Source organism: Erpetoichthys calabaricus, chromosome 5, assembly GCF_900747795.2.
Source record: "Erpetoichthys calabaricus chromosome 5, fErpCal1.3, whole genome shotgun sequence".
In the NCBI taxonomy this organism is placed as follows: Eukaryota; Metazoa; Chordata; class Cladistia; order Polypteriformes; family Polypteridae; genus Erpetoichthys; species Erpetoichthys calabaricus.
In genome coordinates, this window is record NC_041398.2 from 248,579,716 (window position 1) to 248,594,545 (window position 14,830).

Below are 14,830 nucleotides of genomic sequence, written 5' to 3' on the forward strand. Positions count from 1 at the left end.
CTGTGGAATTTGGCGGCCAAGTCAACACCTTGAACTCCTTTTCATGTTCCTCAAACCGTTCCTGAACAACTTCCCCCTGCAGTGGCCAATATTGGAAGCGTTTGGGACGACGTGCTTCAGAAGTCTTGGCCGCCTTATTCATGACTTTTGGGATGGGCGAAGTTTCGCCATCCATGCAAATCTCTGAAACACGAAAAGGAAGTGAAGTGTGACTAAATGTGTGGGTGGGGTCCAAACGAATGAGGGGGCGTGGTCAGACCTCAAGGGAGGTCCTACTTGGTCAATGGGCTGTCCTTCCCTCTTGCCTCACCTACTTGCCTCCTTTGCGCCATACTGCATGAATTTCTGAGGTCTGGCCGTGTCCTCAAGGCTGAATAAAAAGATTTCACCTTCGCCAAATCAGCCGGCAAATGTAAAAAAAAAAAAAAGTTTCACCCTTAACGTATTATTATTATTTTTTTTTTTTCTGGCAGATTCAAGGAGAAAAGGCAGCTGTGGAAGCCGCAAAAAATATCCGCTACAGAGGAGTGTTTGGAACGATCACGACCATGATTAAAACTGAAGGCCCGAGGAGTCTCTACAACGGTCTGGTGGCTGGCCTGCAACGCCAGATGGGCTTTGCGTCCATTCGAATCGGACTCTACGACACGGTCAAGCAGCTCTACATGAACGGCAGGGAGAGTAAGCCGCCATCTTCTCTAATCCATGACCCTCTTGTTGGGGTCTCCTATTTTGAATATCATTTGTATCTCTACAGAACTGGTCCCCAAACTCAGTCCTGATGGACCACAGTGGCTGCAGGCTTTCATTCTAACCGTTTCCTTAATGAGTGACCAGTTTCTGCTGCTTATTAACTCCTTTTGTGTTATTTGTAATTGACTTGCTGTTTAAGGTGCAGACTCCTGAATATTTTCCTTTTTTACTTAACTGAGCAGATGTTCTTCCTCAATATGGGAGCCATGAAGGGGGACGCACAACCCTGACAGCATCCTGACGAGAGGAAGAGCGTCAACTCTGTGGATTTCAATTTTAAAGGCAGCCATGTTGTGTTTCTTGCAGATGCCAGCATTGGGATCAGGATCTTGGCAGGGTGCACCACAGGAGCGATGGCCGTGTCCGTTGCTCAGCCTACCGACGTGGTAAAGGTCAGGTTTCAGGCTCAGATGAACCTCCAGGGCGTACAGAGGAGATACAAAGGCACGCTCCACGCGTACAAAACCATCTTCCTAGAAGAAGGAGTCCGAGGGCTTTGGAAAGGTAAGAGCAGCAGGGTACTGAGCTGAGCGGGCACGGGGATTTGCCCAGTGGGTCTGAAATACATGAGAGAAGTTTTAGAACAGCAAGGAACTGCAAACACCTCAAGCTGTAGGTTCTTGTAACCACCATCACAGAGGAATTGCAAATTATCAATTTAGTGCAGGATAGGGAAGACAATGGTGAAGGTCCAAGTAGTCCACTCCAGTTTATAACCAAGCAGAAAGTAAACTGACACATGTACAGTATAGGATTAAAATATGAGAGTGTACAACTGAAATAATATTCATCAGTTTGAAAATTACATGATAACTGCAACTAACAGAAGAGGACACAATGAGACACGTTCACAGAGGCTTATGGGTAGTTTGAACACGCACAGCGCACCACTCTGTCCTTAGTTTAGTTGTAGCCAAGGCCAAGTGCACATGGACGCTCCGCTGTGGGATCGCACCATTGCTGTACAACGCACCATAGCCAGTTTTTTTGGGGCAGATGGAGGGCAACCTGCTGAAATCCATCAAAGGATGTTGGCTTGTGCAGATCTGTAAGCCGTTTGGGTATCCACCTTCCGCAAAGTTTATGGTACCCCTATGGCGTGTGCAGATCCACAGCTGATGTCCAAATGTGCAGCAACAGCAGACAACGTAATCCATCGGTCTTCTCCCATGAAGACATTCGCCATGTCGATGTGGGCTTGTGTGTACAATGTTGACAGTCAACCAGATCGAGCTTCATCAGTTACTTGTGTTCCTCTTTTAACTGTCCGACCCATTTATCAACTTAGCGTTGAGTTGCTGTTTTCACTTCCCTGCTGAGTCAACATCCTTCGGTGAACTTCGGCAGATTTCACTCCTTCTGCCCAAAGAAATCTGACTACACCGCGCAGTAAAACAACGATGCAGTCCCGCTGTGAAGCATCCATGTTCACCTCAACCATGCGTTCTTAACCTGTGGGTCGCGACCCATTTTGATTTGCATGTTGTATGTTTTTGGGTCGTGCACAGTCATGAATGACAATACTACTCGATGGTATGGCATGCGGAGTGTCCTGTGGTGGGTCACCGCGGGCAGCTTTAACAAATGAAATCAGCGTTTGTCCAAGGGGGGCGTCCCCAACCTCAGAACAGCAGGGATTGGATGATGATGTGTATCCAGCAGGGGGCTCAAACTTCACAGGAATAGGTTTGTAAGAGATTGCAGCCTTTACTAAACCATTTTATAATGCATACTGTATTTATATATATATATATATATATATATATACACACACACACACAGAGCTAATCAAAATGAAAGAACAGATTTCAAAAATTGATTTCAAACAAACTGTATAAGACAGAAACACATTCTGCACATAACTGGATAGAGCAAAGTTCAAAGTTTGGTCCTGTGGTCCTTGAGGTGGCATGCACAACATGAGCACCACGTGTAGCCTGACAAACATCAAAACGGCAAAGCATTTCTTGCCACACACGAGTCAACTGGTCCTTAGTTACTGAATTCACAGCTTCCTCAATTTGATGTTGTCAGGTGTGGCGGAAGTGCTGCATGCCCAGACTCAGGAGCTGTCCTGGTGCCCGCTGGCAGTGGCCATGCCCCCCCCCCCCACAGGGTTGAGCATCCAAGCTCCATGGCCCCAATGCAATCCAGGGAGGCTGTCCTCTTGCATTCTGGGGAAGAAACTGACCCACTCTCGGCGTCCTGGTGGGGCAAAGTCCCCAGACATCTATCACAATATATATATATATATGCTGCACCCACCACATGACAAACCACCTCAGGATCCAAGATTAGGACCCGGGTGCAGCCCTGCAACGGGTGACACTCAGCACTACACTAGTTCAGAAGGAATGAAACAGTGTGAGGTTTTTTTTTTGGTGGCTGGAGTGCCAATTCTGCTACCAGCGCTGGATGCAGTTTAATGTCATATCCAGGATGGAGAGATTGCAGATTAAGGGCCTTACTCAAGGGACCAACGGAGTAGAGTCACTTTCGAACCAGCAAACTTCCAATTGCCAGTGTAGATCCCTAACCTCAGAGCCACCACTATACACAGTCATATGAAAATGTTTTGGACCCCCTCTCAGCCTGCATAATAATCGACTCTCCTTTCAACAATAAAGATATCAGTGGTATGTCTTTGATTTCCAAGGAACATCTGAGCCCTGCGGTGTTTTCCAAACAAAGATTTTTAGTGACGCAGTATTTAGTTGTATGAAATTAAATCAAATGTGACAAACTGGCTGTGCATAAATGTGGGTCCCCTTGTCATTGTGCTGATTTGAATGCCTGTCACTGCTCAATGCTGATTGGTTGATGAGCTCGTTAAGCCTTGAACTTCATAGACAGGTGTGTCCATCATGAGATATAAAGGTATTTAAGGTGGTCAATCACAAGTTGTGCTTTCTTCCCTTTGACTCTCCTCTGAAGAGTGACAGCATGGGATCCTCAAAGCAACTCTCCAAAGATCTGAAAACAAAGATTGTTGAGTCTACTGGTTTAGGGGAAGGCTACAAAAAGCCATCTCAGAGGTTTAAACTGTCAGTTTCTGTAACTGTAAGGAATGAAATCAGGAAATGGAAGGCCACAGGCACAGTTGCTGTTAAACCAGCAGGTCTGGCAGGCCAAGAAAAATACAGGAGTGGCATATGAGCAGGATTGTGAGAATGGTGACAGATAACCCACAGATCACCTCCAAAGACCTGCAAGAACATCTGGCTGCAGATGGTGTATCTGTACATCGTTCTACAATTCAAACATCTGTATGGCAGGGTGATGAGAAAGAAGCCCTTTCTGCACTCACGCCACAAACAGAGTTGCTTGTTGTATGCCAATACTCATTTAGATAAGCCAGATTCAGTTTGGAACAAAGTGCTTTGGACTGATGAGACACAAATGGAGTTATTTGGTCAGAACAAAAAGCGCTTTGCATGGCGGAAGAAGAACACCGCATTCCAAGATAAACACCTGCTACCACCTGTCACATTGGTGGAGGTTCCATCATGCTGTGGGGCTGTGTGGCTAGTTCAGGGACTGGGGCCCTTGTTAAAGTCGAGGGTCACATGAATTCAACCCAGTATCAACAAATTCTTCAGGATAATGTTCAGGCATCAGTCACAAAGTTGAAGTTACGCAGGGGTTGGATATTCCAACAAGACAATGACCCAAAACACAGTTTGAAATCTACAAAGGCATTCATGCAGAGGGAGAAGTACAATGTTCTGGAATGGCCGTCACAGTCCCCTGACTTGAATATCATAAAATCTATGAGATGATTTGAAGCAGGCTGCCCATCAAATTGAACTGAATTGGAGAGATTTTGTATGAAGAATGGTCAACAATACCTCCATCCAGAATCAGACACTCATCAGAGGCTATAGGAGGACAGCGTCTAGAGGACAAAAGGAGGCTCAACTAAGTATTGATGTCATATCTCTGTTGAGGTGCCCACATTTATGCACCTGTCTAATTTTGTTATGATGCATATTGCATATTTTCTGTTAATCTAATAAACTTAATGTCACTGCTGAAATCCTACTGTGTCCATAAGACACGTCAGATATTAAAAGGAAGTTGCTACTTTGGAAGCTCAGCCAATGATAAAGAAAATTCCAAAGAATTAAGAGGGGTTCCCAAACTTTTTCATATGACTGTATGTATAAATATTAAAGAAAATATGAGATTTTTCTCTTGTGGTACAGCAGTGTTTCTAAAAGGAATAAAGAAACAGTAACACTAAAGGACGAATACACTTAACTTCTCTTTATCATCGGCTTAACACTTATTGGTGTGTGATGCAGTCAGCTTTGGCCCCCTCGGAGAGAGAGAGAGTGCGTAAAGGCATGTTGTCCTTGGTATGCGCTGGAATGTTCCATCCGTCTGTCGGTGGGCTCTAAGGTTCAGTGCAGTTGCCCGCACTTTACACTTTTTCAGGTTTTCATGCATTTGCCAAACTTGCAATTCATTGACAGGGAAAACACTTAAAAAAAGCTGACAGTGGCCCCTGGCCATTGATTGATCGTCACCAAACAGGGCACATCATTCCACTTATTTCTGCCCACCTTCCTTGTCACATTCTCTCTGTCAGGTGATTTGCGTAGTTTCAGCTGTATTTATTTATAACCTCAATGACCCATTTTTAATAAAAAAATAAAGTGTTTGGAGTAAACCTCACAGATCTCAGTAGCACACTTCAAACTTTTGGCTACATGATGATTGGTGCCAATTCCCCACCCTTGAGTCGGTGGTCATTTTCGGTCTCAAAGACACAAAAAAGGCCAAACTGGGTCATGAGGGGAAAAAAAAAAGTTTAAAAACTACTGAACAAGACTAACGGCGGAGCGCGGCGCTGTGCATCTTCAAACTACCCATAAGCCATTGCGAAGGTCTTGTATTGCGTCAGCTTCTATCCTTGACACTTACTGCGTCATTTTCACATCAGCCTTACTTTTTGATTCACCCTCGTATTCTTCTGACATTAACATGTCAATAATTAGCAGTTACGTCAATACCGGAATTGAGTTAGCACAGGGAATGTATGGAAACACGACGTGTGTGGAGTTGGAAAACATTCAGTTGTAACGTCTTACGCTGTAAAAACTAAGTGATAGGAGGACACACATAGGAGTTCCAGATAGGACCCTTCCCTTCTCCTGGGGGGTCAATGTCACGAATTTGGTTGGAACAAAAATGCAATTTGTTTTGGAATTTTTTTTTTTAAATGAAGCAAACACCAAGTTTAGCATGAAATTCAATTTTCGTCATCACTAATCCTAACAATAGTCGGCACGATGGCGGTCCCAAGTGGGCTCCATCTCCAGATCATTAAATAGCAACCATAATTCCAGGTCAGGTAAGCAAACCCCTAGGATTCCTCCATTTAGGAAATTTTGCACATTATCCATGGTTGGAGTGAGGTGATAGATTTGATGAGCTAAGGATCATCCACGGGCAGCACGGTGGCGCAGTGGGTAGCGCTGCTGCCTCGCAGTTAGGAGACCTGGGTTTGCTTCCCAGGTCCTCCCTGCGTGGAGTTTGCATGTTCTCCCCGTGTCTGCATGGGTTTCCTCCCGCAGTCCAAAGACATGCAGGTTAGGTGCATTGGCGATTCTAAATTGTGCTTGGTGTGTGTGTGCCCTGCGGTGAGCTGGCGTCTTGCCCTGGATTTGTTACTGCCTTGCACCCTGTGTTGGCTGGGATTGGCTCCAGCAGACCCCCGTGACCCTGTAGTTAGGATATAGCAGGTTGGATAGTTGATGGATGGATGGATGGAGGATCATCCACGGTCGGGCGGGTCATAACCTCAGTAGGAGGGTGGGATACAAAAGGCGCCATACTGCAGGACGGACATGCTGACATTTGTAATTTTGTTTCAGGCACTTTGCCCAACATCACGAGGAACGCCATTGTGAACTGTGCTGAACTGGTAACCTACGACATTATCAAGGAGGCCATCCTGAAGCACAATCTAATGACAGGTAAGGGGAAATGGGGGGTCACTCAGCCGTTCATTTATTTTGTGAATCCTTTAACCTTCATCTGCTGACTTATCGGTGGTCCCAGGAGTCAGCAGATGAACTGACACCAACAACATCGCTTATGTAATGAAGGCCATATACTGCAGATGGGCAAAAACAGACAGCCATGTGTTGATGGACATTAGGAGAAAGAAGGAGAGGGAGACCCCTGGGCACCTGGAGAAGGACTGTGGAGGAAGACATGAAAGAAATTAGAACATTACAACAATCTAGATGAGAACAGGCCATTCAGCCCAACAAAGCTTGCCAGTCCTATCCACTTATTTACATCAAGTTGAGTTTTGAAAGTCCCTCAAGTCTTACTGTCCACCACACTACTTGGTCGCTTATTGCAAGCGTCTGTCATTCTTTACGTAAAGAAAAACTTCCTAATGTTTGTGTGAAATTTCCCCTTCACAAGTTTCCATCTGTTGTCCCCGTGTTCTTGATGAACTCATTTTAAAATAACAGTCTCGATCCACTGTATTGATTCGCTTCATAATTTTAAACACTTCACTCGTGTCATCTCTCAATCTTCGTTTTCTTAAACTGTAAAGGCTCCGCTCTTTTAATCTTCATAACTCATCCCCTGTAGCCCTGAATCAGCCGAGTTGGTCTTCTCGGGACTTTTTCTAGTGCTGTTATATCTTTATGGAGACAAAAATTGCACCCAGTACTCCAGATGAGGCCTCACCAGTGTGTTATGAAGGTTGAGCAGAACCTCCTGTGACTTGTACTTCACACATCAAGGCGCTATATAACCTGACATTCTGTTTGCCTCCTTAATGGCTTGTCTGGCAGTTGATTGTGTCGAGTCCACTACGACTCCTGACTCCTTCTCATAAGGTGGACTCTCGATTTTCCTAATCCCCATTTTGTATTCAAATCTCACATTTTTACCTCCTACGTGTAATTCTTTACATTTACTGACATTAAATTTCATCGTCCATAAATCTGCCCAAGCCTGTCTGCTGTCCAAGTCCTTCTGTGATGATATAACGGATTCCAAATTATCTGCTAATCCACCTATCTTGGTATCATCTGCAAACTTCACCAGCTTGTTACTTATATTCCTATCTAAATCATTTCTATATATTAAAAATAGCAGCAGCCCTAGCACTGACCCCTGCTGGTCACCACTCTTAACATCAGCCAACTCTAATAAGGTTCCTCACACCCTCATCACCCTCTGCTTCCAATTCTACACCCATCTAAAAGCATCACCCTGAACTGTCACTTCTGAGCAAGACCTGGACTGAAATCAGCTGGCTTGCACAAAACAGTGAGGGCTGCATACTTTAGCAGGAGAGAAAAGAATTAATAAAATAAAATAATTACCTATTATCACTGCTTTATTCACCAAAAAAAAAAAAACCCACAAAGCGGCAAAGTGGGCAAAACAGTAGGAGGGCTACCAATAATATACAGGACAATTGTTATTATATAAATAAACATGCACATATCTATATAAAATCCAACATCCGTCTGTCTGTCCGTCCACTTTTCTTGAGAGAACTACTTCACGGATTTAGATCGGGTTTTTTTTCTAGAATTTGCCTGAATGTTTCGGTCTCATTGCGCCAAGTATCGGAGGTCGTCTGCGGTTCTGATTTATTTGCGTGAATTCAAGAGAGATGTAGCGAGCCGAGGGGGGGTATGGGTCCTCCTCACTCACACGCCAGCCTTGGGGTTCCGTTCCCTAATCGAATGCACGCGAATTGTGATAACGAAGAACCCAAGCTGTGTAATAACATGAACAGTGATGGATGTTTGTCAATATTTGGGATTTAGGCAGATGAAACAGGCAACTAGTGAATCTTTGAAAACGTAACGGACCCGTTTCACACTTCTGCACTTGAAGGAGGCGTCGGCGGCGGGAATGCTGTCCTCCAGTAACCTAAACGATGGCAGAATTGTGAAAGATGAGCTTCGGTTAATATCGCACTGTGTTCAAATTCTAAACGCAAGCATTCTTGGCAGAGTTTCAACAGCTTTCCGCGAAAAAAAAGTACCACCCACCATTGTCTCTGACATAACTCAAAACTGACCAAAGTCATTGGCTCCCACCATTCTTTATTCCATACTTAACAAAACTCAGACGATGGCTTCAGAGTTTCAAATTCAATGGAATATTTCAAATAATAAGACATGGACACTTCACGTCATATTTGGTTGCATAACCTTTGGAGTTTTCAGTCACTGCCTGGGAATGCTGGGAAACTGCTAGGGAAACGGATCACATACGATTATTTTAGAGGTTACAACTAAATTTCCTTGTTTCTTCTTCTATAATACGCTACCGTGGCTGTCCGTTTGTCTGTCCAGGATTTTAAATCGCTCGCAAACCGTTTGAACTGTTGACCTGAAATTTGATACACATACACTACGTGACGTCTACTGTCCACTTTCAGGGTGATGACTGACCTCCAAGGATACTCATTTTTTTATTTTTATTTTATTTTATTGTACAATCAACTCTTGGCAGTGGATAGCAGGAGTGCTGTGCGGCGCATGTGTACGGGTGCCGCTCTCAGCCCAACCACCTTCGCCGTCACTTCCCCTACCTCTTCATATCTTAAATCATTCTTGAGTCAGATTGAGCTTAAGTGAAAAATTCAAGAAAAATGTACTAAGTAATTGAAAAACAAACTCTGACTTAATCAGTTTCAACACAAAAAAGATAACACAAAAAAGGTAACTGCAACGACATGTGCTAAAAAACTTCTCATTTGACAGACTATGATTACAGTTTGGAACAGGAATATTATACAGACCTTTGTTCAAGATGATGTGAGTCTGATTCAAGTGCTTCGACTGAGCCATCCTGAGCTCTTGGGCGAAACAGAATGGGTAATGGAGATGCGGTTGAAACTGTTGGCTGATGTTCTGTCCTCTTTTGTTTCTTTTCTCATTGTCTAATAGTATATGCTGATACCCAAAGAGAATAGAAAGAAACTATATAATAGATAGATAGATAGATAGATAGATAGATAGATAGATAGATAGATAGATAGATAGATAGATAGATAGATAGATAGATAGATAGATATGAAAGGCACTATATAATAGATAGATAGATAGATAGATAGATAGATAGATAGATAGATAGATAGATAGATAGATAGATAGATAGATAGATATGAAAGGCACTATATGATAGATAGATAGATAGATAGATAGATAGATAGATAGATAGATAGATAGATAGATAGATAGATAGATAGATAGATATGAAAGGCACTATATAATAGATAGATAGATAGATAGATAGATAGATAGATAGATAGATAGATAGATAGATAGATAGATAGATAAAGATAGATATGAAAGGCACTATATAATAGATAGATAGATAGATAGATAGATAGATAGATAGATAGATAGATAGATAGATAGATAGATAGATAGAAGTGAAAGGCACTATATGATAGATAGATAGATAGAGAGATAGATAGATAGATAATCTATCAATCTTATAGTGCCTTTCACATCTATCTATCTATCTATCTATCATATAGTGCCTTTCACTATCTATCTATTATATAGTGCCTTTCTCATCTATCTATCTATCTATCTTTTCATGTTGAAACTGATTAAGTCAGAATTTGTTTTTCAATTACTTAGTACATTTTTCTTGAATTTTTCACTGAAGCTGGCACTTAAGTCTTCAATCTGACTCAAGAATGATTTAAGATATGATGCGACAAAAGAAGAGAAGCAGCAGGCTGCTAGGGTGGAGTAAAGAAGAGCTGCTCAGGAAGGAACAAACGCATCAACCTGAGCAAACGAATGATAAACGTACAGAGAAAGAAAGAGGAGGAAAAGTCAAGTGGATTCACTGCACGCTATCGTTAGAGCAGTGCGCCGTTACTGTTTTTTTATATTTTATGATTAAAGTAGATCTTCTATGAATTGATTGAATGAATTAATTTATGTGCACCCCACGATTTTATGTGGTCACATATAACCACGAGAATTGTGGTTAAAGACAAATGTATCTTTTGCTTTTTAGTTTATAAGTGTATTCACTGCACGTTATCGTGCAGTCCGCAGTTACTGGTATTCTATATTGCATTATTCTAACATCTGTCGAAACGGAGCAAATTAACTTTAAATATAAAAAAAAAACCCAACAAGTTACCTGAAACTGTTAGCATACTGGAACAAGAAAATTAACAGACTTACCTCTGTAGTTACAGAATCAGTCTTCCCCCGAAATCTTACGATCTTTTTCAGTTTGAAGGCTTTTGCCATGCACTGCTTTTCAACAATAGTTTTCAGATGGTAAAAATCGATTATTCGAAGAGGAAATGGAGACCCGTAATATGTGCCATCCAATACTGGCAAACTAACAGGAAGTAGAGTTAAACATCAATGTGTCACTTCCAAACGTCGTGAAAAGGGCTAACTGCACCGAAAATTAGTAACAACAACAGCAGAGTAAACGTTTTCTGGATGACTCTGGCTGTTACATTCAGCGACTTCATCTGTTGAAGATGAGCTGGGATTGGAACGCCTACTTGCCCCGCCTCTCTAAGGTGATTGGAACGTGTGGCTGTGAAATGAAATGGGCCAGGAGCTCCAAGCAGACCCCAAGAGAAATGCAATGCCTTAGCTTTACTGTTAGTCGAGACAATCAAATGGAATTAAAAGACGACATGCCTTTGTATCGCATTTCACATTAGACTAACACTTTCCTTTTTGTTTTTTGACAGACAACTTGCCCTGCCACTTTGTTTCAGCGTTTGGAGCCGGGTTCTGTACCACGGTGGTGGCCTCACCAGTAGATGTCGTCAAAACCCGCTATATGAATTCGCCCCCGGGCCAATACACGAGTGCCATCAACTGTGCCTGGAGGATGCTCACCAGAGAGGGGCCGACGGCGTTTTACAAAGGGTAAGTCCACCCAGAGGTCGTGAGGATGCCAGGGGCAAAGACACAGCCAGGATGGCACAAGACAGGTTTTAAGCCTATGAAGTGCATTCAGAACGTCTTCAGACCCCTTCACTTTCTGCACATTTTACGGTGTTGTTGATTTCATTTTAAATGGATAAATTTGCCATTGTTGCTCATCCATCTAGACGCAAAAGCCCATAATGAAAAAGTGAAAACGTGTGACCAGAAAGGTTTGCAAGTTTATTCAAAATCATACACTGAAATTTCTCTATCATATAAGTAATTAGACCCCTAATTCAGTACTTTGCAGAAGCCCCTTCGGCTACAAAAATGGCAAATGCAGCCAGTGAAGAGGAATGAACGCGTTCTGAGTCTACAGTAACTGTTATAAAGTCTGGCTATCAGTAACTGAATATGGCCTGAACATGTGCCAGGCATGTGCTGGGCCAAATTTACCACCCTCTGGAGTGACCCTGGGCTGAGCAGGTGCCACAGCAGTAAGAACCTCAGTGAAATTTAAGGACTTGGAGATGAAAGGTACCCAAATAGGTTGGGGGGGAAAACCGTGGAGACCTTAAGCTCCTTGGTGGGACTCAGGCTTGGAATTCTATACAATTACGGTTAAACCCGAGTCTGTCTCAGAGTAACGTGTACCGATATGCTTCATAGTGTTGAGTCCGAATAACTCTTGGGACAACAGTACTCAATGCCAGGGTATAAGAAATATAAAGGAATGTGGCCAACTCTGTGGATCACTTGGTTGTGAGTTCAACTAAAGGTGGCCCACACACCTAAGATGATCAGTTTAATTTGCGTTGGCACCAGTCTCTCCCACCATTCCATTACAAAATGGCTGTACGGTGTATCTGCTTAGTAACGAGTGAAACAGCAGCATTTCACTTTTGCATACGGTTTTTTCAACTTCTTCTTCTTTTGGCTGCTCCTGTTAGGGGATGCCACAGCGGATCATCTTCTTCCATATAATTCATTTCACATGCGATTTCAAAGACAGGAAATGCAAAATTCATAAAAGATGAGGGTCTTTAAACTTTTTTAGGGAAGAAAGTTGTAGAAGTACTAGGGTGTTGTACCGTGTTTGCCATTTTGGATGTAATAAGAAGTCGAGCCAAAATGAGCCCTTTTACTGGCTAACGACAAGCTGTCCGAAGAAAGGCCCTGAGTGGCCTCAAAAGCTTGCAGATTGTAATCGTTGGCGTTGGCCAATAAAAGGACTCATTTTGGCTCGACTTCTCATTAGGGAAGAAAGGAAGAGATCGTGCTCCTCTATCCACCCATTTTCCAACCCGCTGAATCCAAACACAGGGTCATGGGGGTCTGCTGGAGCCAATCCCAGCCAACACAGGGCACAAGGCAGGAACCAATCCCGGGCAGGGTGCCAACCCACCGCAGGACACACACAAACACACCCACACACACTAGGGCCAATTTAGAATCGCCAATCCACCTAACCTGCATGTCTTTGGACTGTGGGAGGAAACCCACGCAGACACGGGGAGAACATGCAAACTCCACGCAGGGAGGACCCGGGAAGTGAACCCAGACGGGTCTCCTAACTGCGAGGCAGCAGCGCTACCCACTGTGCCACCGTGCTGCCCCCTGCTCCTCTAGGCTTATTCTATTTCTGAAACCATCATCTTCCTCCTCGGCCGTCCTTCAACGCTGCCCCAATCTTCCGTAGCTCCTTCTTTCTCCACGTTCAGCATGTGACAAGGGCAGAATGATAAAGGGAATGGGAAAACGACAGGAGTCAGGAAACCAAAAATGACAATGGAACTGGGAAAAAAAAAATCAATCAAGCCAAACGTGAAAAGCAAACGGAAATTCTAAGTCACGGTCAAATTTCAAAAGTACAATCAAACACGAGAAACCCACATAAACTTGCATCTGTGAACTTGGATAAGGGACTGAACTTTACACCCACTGATCTGGGACCCCAAACATCACTCCGTAGCCAAAACCTTAGAATGTTTCGAACGTTTCGAATATCAAAATGGTATTGCAGAGAGAAGCAAAATTATTTCAACCACCTGAATTGAAAGAATTCAAAAGAATTAATAGCAGAAACAAATTCTGCACTCCCAAAAACCTTTCTAACAGAAGACGGAGTTACTCTGCAAGATTAGGGTTACAAATCAAAGAAAACAAAGGCACATGACCTCAGCCCTCTCCCTCCGCCTGGCTGCACGGGTCACTTAGGGTCAAAGGTCACACTGTCTGCATTCTCGTTCGCCAACTCGGAAAACTCCTTCACACCAGGATCGTTTCTGAGGCTCATTAGCGGCCACACACAAGGGCTGTTGGGTTTTAGCGACGCTTCCCAATTACGGGTAAGAGATCTCTGGCCGTACTTCCAGCGCCCCTTCCACGCTCTGCGCCAGGCTTTTGCTGCAAGGTTGCTGATTTGATTGTAATGAAACATGAATTTGTTTTCCTAAAATTTTTTTTTTGTGAACTGCAAGTGAAGGAGAACACGAAAAGAGTTGGGGTAGCAGCCTGGTGACCCCATATAACTGAAGGGTTTAATAAAAACGCACAATTAAATGGCGGAGGCGTCTTTTCAGACAGACGAGAGTTTAAACCAGAACTGACAAAGAAGGTGCAGCTTCCAGTTTTAAGTCCTCACATCCTGGAAGAGGAGAGTCCACTTGGTACGGCCACCGGAAGTGACATCAGAAGTGCTGCAAAGGTAGGAAGAGAAAAGGCCACAGCGCCAACCCATGGAGCGGAGGTAGAATTATTATAATTATTAGTTACTAGCTGTGCACTGCGGCGCCGCCCATGTAGTAGTGAAACAGGACAATGAGGAGGACCCTGCCCGGCTCCCCACTCCTGACGTCATGCTCCCCCCCCTGGCCTGCAGCCTCTTTCTTGGATAAGCGCGAATATCTCACTCCTGCAAGCGAACTGTGATTCTTGGCGCGATGAGCGAAGTCACAAAATCAACTGGAATGTTCAAGCAAATTCTAGAACAAAACCTGATCTACATCCATTAAGTAGTTCTGTCATTCGCTAGCTAAGCGGAGGTAAGGAACACCTCAAGGCTGGCGCGTGAGTGAGGAAGGCTCCACACCCCTCCTATCGGCTCACTACATCTCTCTTGGATTCGTGCTAATAAATCGCTGCCACAAGTGAACTCTGAT

At 43.6% G+C, this 14,830-nt stretch overlaps 1 protein-coding gene across 2 annotated transcripts in view; it reads left to right on the forward strand.

Annotated features, from left to right (window-relative positions):
* The window catches only part of ucp1 (uncoupling protein 1), a 131,779-nt gene that overhangs the window by 113,824 nt on the left and 3,125 nt on the right, over window positions 1-14,830 (forward strand). For both annotated transcript variants that reach the window (XM_051928178.1, XM_028802751.2), the window contains exons 3-6: window positions 474-681; window positions 1,060-1,257; window positions 6,633-6,734; window positions 11,489-11,669. In XM_051928178.1, the coding sequence (XP_051784138.1) occupies window positions 474-681; window positions 1,060-1,257; window positions 6,633-6,734; window positions 11,489-11,669 (689 nt within the window). The remainder of the gene's footprint in view (window positions 1-473; window positions 682-1,059; window positions 1,258-6,632; window positions 6,735-11,488; window positions 11,670-14,830) is intronic.